The sequence below is a fragment of the Equus asinus genome, chromosome 21 (assembly GCF_041296235.1).
Source record: "Equus asinus isolate D_3611 breed Donkey chromosome 21, EquAss-T2T_v2, whole genome shotgun sequence".
NCBI classification, from domain to species: Eukaryota; Metazoa; Chordata; class Mammalia; order Perissodactyla; family Equidae; genus Equus; species Equus asinus.
The window spans coordinates 88292950-88308019 of NC_091810.1; the positions used below are offsets into that span (position 1 = coordinate 88292950).

The window sequence follows — 15070 nt, forward strand, 5'->3', positions numbered from 1 at the left end:
ACTTTCTGTGTTTTCAGCTGCTGTACATATTATTTTATCAGGATGTAAGTTTTCACCAAGGAAATGTTCACATTTTCCTTGCACATTTCCATATATGAAAATGACTTTAGGTTTTTAAATCTTTTAAATCAATAAGCTAAGTTTTCTTTACAGTCATTCTTATTTATTTCATGGATATTAAATTATGTTTGTATATTATTATTTAGGTGACTATTATATGGTTAAAAAGATTTTGGAGGAAAACAGTTCAGGTGACTTGAACATAAATTGCGTAGATGTGCTTGGGAGAAATGCTGTTACCATAACTATTGAAAACGAAAACTTGGATATACTGCAGCTTCTTTTGGACTACGGTTGTCAGGTACAAGGCTAGATGATTTTATCCAGTAGCTTCTAAGTACTGTTAGATATGCCATGTTTTCTTCTTTCTTTCTAGTTTTCTTTCTTCCTCCCTCCCTTCCTTCTTTCCTTCCTTCCATTCTTTCTCTCTCGTGCTTTCTTCCACCATTTATTTGGTTTTGAGCCACTGAAAATTTTTTAAATAAACAAAAAAAAGCCTTTTTTTAAAAAGTATAATATTTTGACTTGATTTATCTTTTTCCTCCCCACTTTCACTTTTCCCTCCCTTATATGTTTTACAACATCTGACAGAGGTAAATTATCATGACTTATTAAAGATGACTTTGCTTTTATTACCTATGTTATTACTGTTTATATTGTGTATCTAAAAATAGTACACATGTTCTGGAAGTGTCAGGGGAACTGGTTTTTCTGTGGCCCATATAATTTACAAGTATAAGAACAAAATGCTCCTGACTCACCAAGCAATTTTCAATTTGTCTTTGATGTTCTCCTGTTAATTTCATTAAATTTTCCCTTTTTTCCTGAAATTTAGTGTTTGCTTATAACTAAAGGTGAACAAGTTTTTTTAAACTGGAAAATATTGACCTTTTTGCATGTCTTCCTATCAGTTCAGGGAGAAAAGTAGGCATGCGAATAAGCCTTGAAAGAATTCAGTCAAGAGATTCTGAAGGAAATGTAATAATATTTTCCTTTCCTTTTTGGTTTGCTTATGATGGGACTTAGCACATGAATTCTGGCTCCTTTTTTTTTGTTTTTCTTTCAAATACTATGATTGTTTGCTTTGTTGTGGCTTTAAATTAATAAGGCATTTTTTTTTTGAGTGGCATCAGGAAATACAGAAGATTTTAAAAATATAAGTAGATTAGTTTTAGGTACACTTCTATTCTACATATATATTTATATGTATTACAACATGTGATACTGTCTCTACATACGCCTATTTAGAGTAGAAAAAGAAATTGCTTTCCCAGCAATTTCAGCTATCCAGGACACCACTGAGAACCAGAAAGTAAGTCACAAATACCTCTGAGCAGCCAGAGTAGATGCCGTGAAGTTTCCCAGCTAAGTCTGTGAACTTTAGTCAGAGGAGTACTTCTGGAGCCCTCCTTCAAAGTCTGTTTTTTCTCATTTTAGACCACTTGAACAAACTTAATTAAATTGTTTTCTGATCCTTAGAGGGTTAGGGGGGCAACAAAGGAGCATGAGGGCTGCAGTGGAACAAAATGAGGCACAGTACCTCTGCTTCTATTTAATAAAGAGATCAACAGCGTTATACATCTGATCATCTCTGAGCGAGCTCTAATAGTAAGCTGAATGATAATTAATGTTTAAAACAATGGCCCAGGGTCAGAAAGGAAAAGTTAAATTATATTCAGTGCCTATTGTTTTAGAAGAAAGAAGAACATATATAGTAGTTCTGAAAGCAGGAAACTTCCACCAAAATAGTTTAAATTTCAAAGTTAAATACTTAAAGGCATAAGCTTCAGTAACCTAGAAAATAAGGTTATAAAGAAAGTCCCTAATGATTCTAGGTAAGAGGTATTATTGTATAATAATCATTTTTGTCTTGTTACACATATGATTCTATGTATGCAACAGTTCTGCAGTATGCATGGTTCTTTCACATACCTGATCACAGCTGAACATCATAGCCAGCCTGTATAGATGTTCCATTTTATAGATCAGAAAACTGAGGCTCATAGACTTTAATGAATTGCCCAAAGTTCTAAAAGAAGTAAGGGCAAAGCTAAGATTTGTGCCTGACCTTCTGACTGCATTTCCCATGCTCTTTCCAGTTCACTGTGTTCTGTCTCAGGTTATCTGTGTCTTGTCTATCAATCAACAAATGTCCAAGGTCTTCAGTTGGTTGTGATTGTGGAAATGAATAGATAAAACATGAGTTCTGTACTGAAGGATATTAAAACTAATTGGACAATGAAAGTACGTGTGAATTGCAAATGAATTAAATAATACAAAAGTATATTTGATAAGTGCTGAGTGGTAATAATACTTGACCCTTGTATATTGCTTTGAGATTACGAAGTACTTTGCTGTATTTTGTCTTGTGTTATACTAGTGCCTCTCAACTGGACGGTTTTGCCCCCCAGGGGACATTTGGCAATGTCTGGAGTCATTTTTGGTTTCACATCTAGGGGATGGGTTCCTACTGGCATCTAATGGGTAAAGGCTAGGGATGCTGCTAAACATCCTACAGTGCAAGGACAGCCCCCCACAACAAAGAATTATCTGACCCAAAATGTCAGTGGTGCCACTCTTGAGACACCCTGTTTTATACTTAAACTTTTGTGGTTTACAATAAATGTTTTGGAAACATAGAAGACAGAAGATCACTGTGGATTGGAGCTATCAAGAGAGGTTTCATGGAGGAGTGTCAGTTGAGCTCAGCCTTGAAATATTAATAGTTGCTAATATTTATGTAGTGCTACTGTGTGCCAGGAACCTTACAAATATTCACTTCGTTGCTCCTCACAACAGTCCTGGGAGATAGGTACTATTATTGTCTCTATTTTATAGAGGAGAAACCAAGGTACGGAAAAATTGGGTAACTTGCCCAAAGTCACTCCATAAATGGCACACCTGGAATTTGAACCCAGGTTTTGGCTCCAGAGTCTATGTTTACCTACTACCCGAAACTACTCTCAAAAACGTGTGGATAGGTTGGGTACAGAGGATGTTGAGAAGGATGTAAACAAAGGCGTGTACAGTGTATATTCTTGAGACGGAATTGGCTTAGCCTTTTTGAACAAAATATTTGGGTTGGAGAGTAGTGGGAATTATCTGGGAAAATAAGTAAAACAAAACTGATGAAAAGGATCTGAATGCCAGGCTAAGGAATTTGAGTTTTATATGATAAATAGGGGGATTATTAAATATTTTTTGAGGAAAGATGTGATATGTGTTCAGTGGTATTCTTGGAAAAACCAGTCTGGTGGCTGTATCCAGTATAGATTAGAAAATAGAAAGTGAGAAAGGCCGTAGCTTGGGTGAGCAGTTTTTGTAGTAATACAGATATGAAGAGGTTAAAGCCTCAACTAGAATAGTGGCTATAAGAATGGGGGGGAATGGCAAATGTGAGAAATGTTATGAAGGAAGAGTTGATAAAACTTAGTGAATATTTGAATTTGGAGGAAGGAGTTGAGAAGGGGTCCAAGATGATTTGGAGATCTTACACATGCGTGACTGGGAGAGGGGTGGAAGGAAAACAGGAAGTTCAGAAGAGAAGTCAAGCTTGAGGCAGAGAAATAAATTCTGGTTTTAGCCTTGTCTATTTTGGGAATATCAGGCAGTCTCCAATGGGCAGTTAGAGTGATTACATCTCTAGGGAGAAGTCAGGCTGGAGAAATACAGGCGGGCGTGGATAGGGGCAAGATCACCCATGTCGTGAGAGTGGGCAGAATCACAGGGAAGAGCAAACGGCTGGTGCGGATTCTTTCTTAGGGAGCTTCTACAGTGATAAAGGGCCTTAGAAGAAAAGGGTTTCAGTAAAAGAGTTGGGATACTGCAGCATTGTAAAAACCAAAGCAACAGTTTTAATATGTTGCTTAGAAAGCAAGGAAAATGAGGAGGTAGGCAAAGGCCTTGGAGACTCTGGCATCAGTGGAATTAGAGAAAATGATTGATTTTGGCATTGATTTAAGAACTTTGACAAAGCGAAAGAAAGAAGAAAACTTGAGTAGTAAGAGAAAGATAAGATCAAGTCAAGTTAGCAAAGAGTGAGAAAGGATTTAATGTTTTGGGAGGTGGGGATTAGGACTGTATTTCTGTGAATGAAGGACCAAGATCCTAGAGAAGACAGAAGTGCCTTAAATAGGATGCCAAGGTGGAAAACTTAGCTTTGGAAAGGAAGTAGCTTCTTACTCTGAGCTTAGAGGAAAGAGTATGGGAATTGTTGAAAAGACAAATTCTGAGGTGACTAGGAAAATAGCAACCTCGTAAATACATTATAAATATATGTATTGAATAGATTTTAATAAGGAATGGTCAAATATCAGAAATTGGGGAGCAAAACTAATGAGAACATTTTGTATACCTACGGATATTTTAAAAATAATTTAAAACTTTTTTTTCTTTCAGAACTGCCTTTGCTTTATCACATAACATACCATTTGTGCAGAATAAATCAATGGTAATTTGATTTACGTGACTTTTTATATAAATGTCTTTTTATACCTGAAGCTTATCCTTTTAAGCATTGAAAGATTTAACATGAATCTTTCTTTGTTCTTTACTAAATAGTGTGTCTGAATATAATTTAACTTTATCATCATAGGTGGGAATCATTAAAGTGTAGTCATTGTCTTTGCTTTGTATAGTCTGAAAGCAGCAACGTGTTTGTCCTCACAGTCAGTGGCTTCGGACTGCTGTGCATTGATAGCGCTTTTGCTTTACTGATGTTTCATCTTTTCAATGGTTAACTTTTAGCAATTTTTCTTCCTTTCTCCCTTCTCTGTTGGTTTTAATCCAGCTATTCCCTTATACAGTAAAGATCTGAAGGATACTTGGGAAAGCCAGATATCTGTCATTTATAGACAACTCTGAGTCGGTGTGCCTGGGGCTGTTTCTTCTGGGAAACATGCCCGTGAAGTTAGCTTGTGACAGCTCAGTATGGTTTTTTGGGAAATTTAAAGCTGGATCCATGGCTGTGTTTCAGATGATTGAAGTGGCCTGGTGTTTGACTTTGAGAGCAGTGGCATTACTATCGTTAGCTTTATAGGTTAAAATTAAAAATCATAAATAGAGTGTGTAGTAGTAATGGACACCTGGTTCTTTTTGGTTGTTTGCCTCACCTGACCAAGTATGGTAAAAACTGGAGAAATATTTGCATTTCTAGCAGACGAAGAAGAGGAATGCTAGACTTTAGGCTGCAGCCCAGGGAACCCTCAAAGTTTTAAGGGATAAAATAATTAAATTTCCCAAGAGAGTGGGAGTTTTTCCTGTGGGAATACATAGGCTGTTTCTAATGGTTGAATGTGGCCCCCAACCCTTTCTTTGGGGTGCTTAGTCCTATTTTTAGACATCCAGATAAAGTGTGCCACTTTTAGTCCTATTTTTGACATTTAGATAAAGTGGACGAATGCTTTATTCTTTTCAACTACAAAGAATATTGAAGATCTGATAGAGTTTCATTTTCAAAAGAGAGAATGTTGATTTAAATAATTTTTAAAGATTATAACAGTTTAAAAAATGTACAGATTGAAAATAATCAGAGCATTTTTTTAGATTAAATCATTGTTGACCTTCATGTTTCCTTTCTGCCTTTATGGTTTTCCTTAAAAAAACAGAAGCAAAAACAAAAAGAAACCCCCAAACCTGACATCATGGTTGCCCAGCATCATAATAGGAATGTGGATTTTGTTACAGAGGGTGGAAAAGTCTCTATTTCCTCAGCTTCTGTTTACTTTTTCCTCTTGTCGAAAGAGCTTCAAAATGAGCTGTAGATTGGGAGTGAACTTATCAAGTCATTTCTCCCTCCTGTCTCTAAGGACGTTGGTAGCCTAGCTCTTTGTGGTTTTTACTTGGTAAGATTGCTAATCTTAGTGTCAAATCTGTCCCATTTCAGTCACCTGTGTATGTTTTAAAGATGAGAACAGAGGATACCCCCCCGTTTACGTTTTCCATTGTCCCCTATCCTCATGCTTGCGTGGATGATCATTTTTATTAGACTGAACACAATCCTTTCCTTGTAGTAATAGTTCTTGGCAATTTCTTTTATAGATTTGGAATGTTAAGATTCTTTTGGTCCAAAATTCAAGAGTAAAGGTCTTGAAAAAAAATTTCAATTTTAAATACTGCATGGATCAGCACTGTTCCGTTAATAAACTCCTCTGTCAAGCGTCCATTATTTTACCAGCTCATGCAGTGGAATCAGGACAGAAACGTGTGTGTTGTGATACACAGAAGTTCTGCTAAGGCAAGCAAATGTACTATTTGGACAGTAAATTTTTGAGAATTTAGTATTACTGTATATAATACAGTTTAAGTCTTTTTTAAAAAATAGTTTTATTCATGAATTAGTAAAAATAAATAGTTTACCTTTTTATCCTCCAATCTCATTTTTAACCTTTTTTTTTTTAAAGTCCACAGATGCACTTTTGGTGGCAATCGACTCTGAAGTAGTGGGAGCTGTTGATATACTACTTAATCATCGACCAAAACGATCATCAAGAGCAACTATAGTAGTTAGTACTCTTAAATATTTATTAATTTGGATTTTTAAACCAAAATAAATCTCCTGCCCCCTTGCCAATTTTTTCCCCCAAATTTATTTTGTTTTAAAAAAATATATTTTTTTCCCTCTGTAAAATATTGCTTTAAAGTAAGTAGATGCTCGCAAGAAGAATTGGTATTGCTGTCAGGAAACCTTTTTAAAATTAGTGCTATTTCTACATTTTTGTCAGTGTGCACCCATATTTTTAGTTTGGAAAATTTCTGTAGGTTACGTTGAAAATATATATTAGTTTCCAGATGGATTTAAGAATTAAATGTCATCAATGAAATCATAAAACTGGAAGAAAACAGTTGATGACTGTTTGATTGGGAGTCAAAGACTTTCTAAGTTTTCTTTAAGAACAATGGAAAAAATCACAGTGGCACAGGCTTGGGCTGTATAGAAGTTAAATTTCTGAAATTGAGACAGGCAAAATTTAGAAAGCAGATGGGTAACTGGCAAAAGATATTTTCAGCATACATCACAAACTCATACTCTTAATACTAGACAAATTGGTGAAAAACACCAAAATCAGAAAAGGACATGAAAAATAATCTCAGAAAATACAAAATATTACTGATAATGAAATACGATGATAATGACTGATAAATACAAAGAAATATTAATTTCTGCTTATCAAATTAGCAAAGATTTTTAATAAATAATAATCGTTGATGGCAAGGGAGTGATACAGTCTAGTCTCATATACTACTGGTGAGGAGGATATTTTGGAAAGCAGTTTGGCCGGATGTGTCATAAACAAGAAAGATGTTCATGTTATTTCACCTAGTGCCTCCTCCTCTATGAACTTATCAAGGAAGTGGGCAGAGATATGGACAGAAATGTTAATTGCAGTCTTAATTGTAGCAGTGAAAAAAACATGTGACACAATCTCAACATCCCGAAATACAAGATTGGAAATAAAAATAATTACATATGCATTAAAATGGTATTTTGTAAAGAATATTTAGGAACGTGCAAAAATATGATATAGGAAGTGAAAAAAATAAGAATAGTAAACTGTATATATACTATAGTCCACGGTTAAAAATATGCATAGAAAAGAACTGTATGGAATTATAGCGAAATGTTACCTAACAGCAATCATCTCTGATTGTCAAATTAAGGATATTTTTTTCTTACTCTTTTTTTAATTTTTAATTTTTATTATTTTTTATTTTTCCTTCTTCTCCCCAAAGCCCCCCAGTATATAGTTGTGTATTCTAGTTGTGAGTCCTTCTAGTTGTGGCATATGGGACACAGCCTCAGTATGGCCTGATGAGCAGTGCCATGTCCATACCGGTGAAACCCTAGGCTGCCAAAGTGGAGCCAGCAAACTTAACCACTCGGCCACGGGGCCAGCCTCTTTCTTACTCTTTTTATTTTTCTTTATTGCTTTTGTAATTAGGAAGATAGTCACTAAAAATCAAATAAATGCTGCTTTTAAAAAAATGAGATATTTGTTGTATAGCAAAATTTAAAAATTATAACATTCGCTATTGGTAAGGATATAGTGCAACAAGCAGTATAAAGAACTACTGGGAGTGTAAACTGGCTATACTCAGAGGAAAAATATTCTTTTAAGAAAGAATTATAAATGAGTTGCACATTATCTGAGAACTATGAGAAGCTCTGCTAAATTGAATACATTATCATATATTAACCGAAATATTTTACGCTCGTTTAGACTATTACAGAGTTTGTGTAAGCATGACTTTCCTCAGAGGATAGTATCAACTAGTCTAAGTGGTGATAAGAAACCACCAAGAACAGAGAAGAAAGGGCTAAGAATGTAGTCCCTGTCCAAACAATCAGAAATATCTAGAATCCTATTCAATTTTCTGTCATCTAGCCTGCAGTTATTGTCATATTTTGGTATACCTATTCCACCTTCTATACTTTTAACCCATTTACTTTCTTGGGGCCGGGGGAGGTGTAGTGTGCTAGGGTATTGGAGCAATGAGCTGGTCTTCTTTCGTCACCATGACCCTACCAATTGAATCTTGAGTTGTAAGGCCGTGGCAGTCTTCACCTACTTGGTGAAAAAACACCTTCTACTGTATCTCTAACAAAAAAAATTATCTAGCCTCTGCTTGAATACTTCAAGTGACAGTAGTAAGAGCACGTTTTAAGAGCCCTATTACTTCTAGCCAGGCAATGTCAAATATTTTTATATACTTTTCTTTTTTTTTTACCATTTCAGTGAGTTAATTCTGTCTTCTTGGCTTATCAAAATTGTCTTTTGATAAAGTTTGACTTTTAAATACAGATTGTTTTTTGATAGTAGGTAAATTATGTTATGAACAATGAAATTATGAACTTTAATCTTACCTATCTCTAATAGTATTTTTCATATAGTTAAGTATATTTCATAGGAAAAGTGAAGACCATTTTTCTCTTAAGGGATTAAGTAAATTTTCTCTTCTTTATAACCAGCAGTAAGGGGGAAGAGGGTTAAATTTTTAGATTTCTCTGTAGTTTTTAAATAAATTCATTAATTTGAAGTTCCCAATAAATAAATGGGAAGAGTATAAAATATTCATAAAAGAGGGTAAAAAAGATAAGTATGTCAATGATATTAAAACTTAGCAGTAATCAAAGGAAAGTAAATTAATATTTCATGATAGTTTTTTTCACATAAATTGGGAGTGATCATGCCCCATGCTGGTGAGTACCTTTAGTGTGAAAGGGTACATTCTTATATTATTGGTAATAAAAACTATTAAAAGGACTTTGATAGTATGTATCAAGAGCTTCAAAACTGTTCATAACCTTTAGCTCTATAATTCCACTTCAGGGGTTCTATGTTAATGAAATAATCCTACATTTGGAAAAAGCTGTATTCATAAAGATGTTTGTGGTAGTGTTATTTAAATTAGCAGAATAGACTATCTTGAACACAGGGTCTATGAACTTCCTTAAATTCCTGCGGAATTCTGTACATGAATTTTTTTCTAGAAGATTCTGGGTGATAGCTTTCTGAAACTACTAAAAGGATCCTTGATCTACAAAATATTAAGGACCATTGTTTTCAGTCATTCGTACCAAATCATTTATGCCAAAGATGTCCTTAAAAGGACATGTGGGAGAGAAAGGACTAGAAGGAAATACTGTAAAATGTCTTTTGGGTAGAAGGAAAATGGGTATTTTTATTCTTCTCTCTGCTTTTCTATATTTTTCAGATATTTTATAATGTGTGTGCACTACTCTTACAATGTTAATAAAAATTACAAAAAACCCTGTGAACTTGATGAGCTTATATTATGGAATCAAACAGCTCTCAGGAAAACCTCTTTGAAAGAGTGAGAAGTGTTGGAAAGAATATACAATAGTCATAAAATAGTCAGCCTTTTTTAACCCTCATTCTTTATTAACTAATGTTTCTTTCCTCACGTCATGCCATCACCAGGCCCATGAGCCGATGGTGAAAGGAGTTCAGGCTCCGGAGTCAGACACACCTGGTTTCTGATCTGCACTTTGCCACTCTGTCGTGTAGCTTGGGCACATTAACTTCTCTGAGCCTCAGTTTCTTCATGGGGATTATAATGCTCAATTTTGCAGGCTATTGTGAGGATTAAATAAGATGATAAATGTCAAGTGCCTAACAGTTCCAAGACTTATTAAACAGCGGCTATGATTGTTGGTGTTTCTGTGCGTTTTTAACGTGAAGTAGTGTAGGTAATGATTGGGGCTATGCAGACAATTATACAAAATGAAGCGTGCTTCCTGCGTACTTATCCCTCTCAAGCAGCGCTCTCGCTGTGACAAGGTTTGCCATGGAGGTGAAGGTTTTAGAGTTTTTCTCATGCATTTATACTCTGGCCATTTTCAACATTTCTGTTTTTCATTGTATTTTTTTTCCTAAAATTCTTGTTCTTGATCCTTGTCCTGCATATTTTCGTAATCTTGTGAACATTAAACACTTTTTCGTAAAGTATTTCTCTAGATGGCCTCCCTTCTTTTTAGTTGTATGAATGTTTCCTATCGAAGATTCTCTGTCATGATTATATTGCATTTATTAAGTTTTGAGGTTTCAAAAAAACTTAGTCCCGGTAAAATGTTTATCATATTCCTTAAAATTCTTATGTTCTTTGTGCCTTCTGATTTTTGTCATTTCATTCTTCAGATACATATGTTTTTTTGAAGTCACAAATAATAACTTTTGGATATTCACATAAATATTTTTCAGAAACTAATGGAGCGAATTCAGAATCCTGAGTATTCAACAACAATGGATGTTGCACCTGTCATTTTAGCTGCTCATCGTAACAACTATGAAATTCTTACAATGCTGTTAAAACAGGACGTATCTCTACCCAAGCCCCATGCGGTTGGCTGTGAATGCACATTGTGTTCTGCCAAAAACAAAAAGGACAGCCTCCGACATTCCAGGTTAAGAAGTTAAGATTTTGATAAGTAGATGTGTGATACAGTAAGGTATATGTCAGTGAAGTTTTTTTGCCGTTTTCTTTCTATGTAGCTTTTAAGAAATATGGTGCTAGGATAACTTATGGAAGCCAAACTTCTAGCTCCTTTGCTTAATACAGTGAGTTACGCGTTTTCTAGGAATGTTGACTAAATGATGACTGGTTAAGAAAATCCTTGAACTTATGAGTAAGGTTTATCTCATACTCCTGCTGGTGGTGGATGGGGGCACTATTTGCTTTTTGGAAGCAGAATTTATTAATCTAAGAGAATTTTCAAATAGTGGAAGGAGTGGAGATACCACTTTGTATCTTATTTATGAGGAAATAAAAATTATTTTCTATCTAACTAAATATTCAACCTGTTATGCACTTAATTCCCCTCTCACATAATATTTAAGTCTTTTTCTCTTCCCCTTCTCCTCGGTCGAAAATATTAAGAACAACTGAGGAGTAAATGAACAAGAAAGTACTCCATCTTGGACAGGTTGAACAAGATTACACACGTGGGCATGTTGTATCAGGTACATGGTTCAGGGCTAGACTTGAGAACCTAATTTTCATCATAAGCCTTTATATATATTATCCATAGAAATATAGTTGAAATAATGTCAAGTGTAACATTCATTATGGAAAATGTGGTCTAGAAATGCCAGGCAGCCTGTTGACAAACTGTTTTCTAATAGAGGATTGTGGTGCGCTCTATCAAATTAGCTTTGAAGCTGCAAACCGTGCACCCCACTCCTTCCTCACCTTCAGAACAGGTCTTTGGTAGGTTGACAGGCACAAATCCAGAAATTGGGAAAGTCTCCTGGGAATCAATTTAATGTTTATTTGCAGAGGTTTAACTGGAAAATTTTTCTAATTTCAAGTCTATTTGGCAATGCGATCTGTGTTTCTCTTTGATAAAATCTGGTAATAGCTACGGCTATATCCTTTAACTTTTTAGCTTTAAAATGACTAGTCTGTAAAATGACAAACAGAAATGATCTTTAAGGTTTCTTTTAGTTTCAAAATCCTTTATTGATATTAAATACAAATACTTTCCAAATAGTATGCTTGGTAAGTACGTGTGTGGTTGAAGCCCCTGGAGGTGGGAGGCTGGGGCTGGAGAGAACGCTTAACCTGGCTTGGTTTGAGGTGGGGAAAAAGCTTGTTCTGAAAGCTTTTAGAGGAGCTGTGGCTTGAGTTTGGTCTTTAAGTATGAATAAGAATTGCAGGGTGAAAGTATGGTATGTGTGGGCTTGTGGTTTATTTGGGGAACTGGAAATGGTTTGGTGTATTTGTAGAAGAGTTTGAGAGAGTTTGTTATTGATATTTGAGAAAACAGTTTAAGCAAATGTCAAAGGACCTTGACTAAAGTCCTTTCCAGGAATTGCTAAGTAGGGCTGCAGAAGAAAAGGACGTTAACAAAATGAGTCAAAAGAGATACAGGTAAAGGTTTCAGTGAAGTTGAAGAGCCAATGTACTGCAATAAGAAGTGAGGCAATCTGTATTCGTAAGATGCTGGTTTTTAAATTTCAGAGGTGGTGCAGTTCCCGGTGATGATAAGGTTTAGGGGCAATAATTTTAAACGGGAGAGGGAAGGATGGTAGACCGTTGTAGTTTAGGAAAACATTTTCAGTAACATAATTGCTGCAATTTGGTTTTAGTCTCAATATTTGATGTATTATGAAATTTCAAATAACTTTGAAAGGAAATATGAAATCTTTATTATCCATTAAAGGAAGGCAAAGTTTTTAAAAAGTTGAGAAACACTGAAATTGGAAGAGATAACAAGTAATGGACTGCTAGTTTAATTTAATTTGCAGACGTACTTTGTTTAACCTGCACAGTTTTTTTTATGCTTTTGAATTTGAACGCCTGTAAGCCCCGAGTACACTCAGCTTTATTCACATTATTACCCACTTCACCCCTGAAAGCAATTGAATTTGTAAAACTTGGCTAGGTATCTACCAAGACAGTAGGATGTTAGTGTTGAAAAAATCAGTTAACTATGAGACTAATCTGAGGGATATGGAATTCTTTTATTAAAAATTATTTTGGGCTAGCCTTAGTGGCCTAGAGGTTAAGTTCGGTTCACTCTGCTTTGACAGCCTGGGTTCAGTTCCCAGGTGCAGGCCTACACCACTCATCTGTCAGTGGCCAGTCTATGACAGCAGCTCACATACAAAAAAGAGAAAGATTGGCAATAGATGTTAGCTCAGGGCAACTCTTCCTCAGCAAAAAAAAAGGCATGGAGTCTAGTCAACCCTTAGGGGGAAAATTATGTTTTTTTAGGTACACAAATAATACGTGAATAAATCCTTGTAAAAATTGTAACTTTAATATTGACCAATCCCAATTCTCCTCCCGTGTCTAGAACTAACGACTATTACCGGTTTGGTGTTGTATATCTGTTGCTTAATGTCTAATATTCTCATTGGTTAGAAATGTGATTCTTAACTGCGATGCTAGATTGGAAACTAGAGTCTCATCAATGGCTGTCAGTTAATGTTAAAGTTAGAAATTCCCTCTCCTGTGGAGTTTCTGCCTCTACGGATTCCATTCAAGTTTCCTCTCCCATTTCAATAATTTTGCCTATTAATTAATCTTGCTTCATCTACTCCAGTTCTCTTATGCTTGTCCAAATATTTAAGTTGAACTATGTGTTTTAAAAGTACTTTGGATAATATGGAATTACATATTTCTGTATTCTTAGTGTGGATGAAGCCAAAACCCCAGAAAGCTACACAGAATATAATCACATAGCTCCACAGGGCCTCAAAAAAGTTCTTTTTCTAAAATGTGGAGATTGATGATTTATAGCAAATATATTCAGTTGTATACCATCACCATAATGCCATATTCTAACATTTCCATAATTGGGAAAGATTCTCTCATGCTCATCAATGGTCAGTCCCTACTCCCATCCCCAGCTGCAAGCAATCACAGATCTTTTTTCTGTCTGAAGTCTATAATTTTTTCTTTTCTAGAAATTTCATATAAATAGAACCATATAATGTGCTGACTTATGTCTCTGGCTTCTTTCACTTAGCATAATTTTTTTTGAGGTTCATCCGTATTGTTGCATATATCAGTGGTTTGTTCCTTTTTATTGTTGAGTAGTATACTATTGTAGGATTAACTTTTTGTTTATCCATTCACTAGTTGATGGACATTTGAGCTGTTTCCAGTTTTTGGCAGTAAACATTCACGTACAAGTCTTTGTGTGGACGTTATGTTTTTATTTCTGTTGGGTAGATACCTAGAAGTAGAATTGCTGGATTGTATGTGTAACTCTTTAAGTAACTGCCAAACTGTTTTCCAGAGTGGTTGTACCATTTTACGGTCTCGTCAGCAATGTATGATAGTTCTAATTCCTCCACGTACTCACCAACACTAGTATAGGTTTTTGTGTAGACGTAGGTTTTCAACTCACTGGCTAAATACCAAGGAGTGTAAGTGCTGGATCATATGGTAAAAATATGTTTAGCTTTGTAAGAAATTGCCAGACTGTCTTCCAAAGTGCCTCTGCCATTTAGCATCCCACCAACAGTGAATGAGAGCTCCTTTCGCTCCACATCCTCGCCACCATTTCATGTTGTCAATGTTTTGCATTTTAACCATTCTAATAGGTATTTAGTGGTATTTCATTGTTTTAATTTGCAGTTGTCTAATGATGTATGATGCCGTGCATCTTTTCATATGTTTATATCCCATCTGTATATCTTCTTTGGTGAGGTGTCTGTTTAGATCTCTTGCCTATTTTTTAGTTGGGTTGTTTGTTTTCTTATTGTTGAGTTCTAAGAGTTCTTTTTGTATTTTAAATAACAGTACTTTGTCAGATATGTCTTTTGCAATTATTTTCTCCCAACTTGTGGCTTATCTTCCCATTCTTTTGGCTCATGGGTTATTTTAAAGTGTGCTGTTTTAGTTTCACATATTTGGGGGATTTCCCAGATTTCTTTCTACTGGTGATTTCTAATTTTGTTCCAACAGTTTCAGTGTTTTTTATACTGTATTTTTAAAATAAGTTTTATTGAAATAGAATTCGTGTACCATAAAATTCACC

At 35.1% G+C, this 15070-nt stretch overlaps 1 protein-coding gene across 6 annotated transcripts in view; it reads left to right on the top strand.

Annotated features, from left to right (window-relative positions):
• The window catches only part of TRPC1 (transient receptor potential cation channel subfamily C member 1), a 58369-nt gene that overhangs the window by 5192 nt on the left and 38107 nt on the right, over nucleotides 1–15070 (top strand). Inside the window, exons 2-4 of one of the 6 annotated variants that reach the window (XM_014852050.3) lie at nucleotides 207–361; nucleotides 6462–6563; nucleotides 10782–10984. The exons of 1 other annotated variant lie outside the window; for it this stretch is intronic. In XM_014852050.3, the coding sequence (XP_014707536.2) occupies nucleotides 207–361; nucleotides 6462–6563; nucleotides 10782–10984 (460 nt within the window). Of the gene's footprint in view, nucleotides 1–206; nucleotides 362–4462; nucleotides 4511–6461; nucleotides 6564–10781; nucleotides 10985–15070 lie in introns of those variants that run through there. 4 more of the 6 variants (XM_044754499.2, XM_014852048.3, XM_070493463.1 and 1 more) reach the window with 4 other exon arrangements.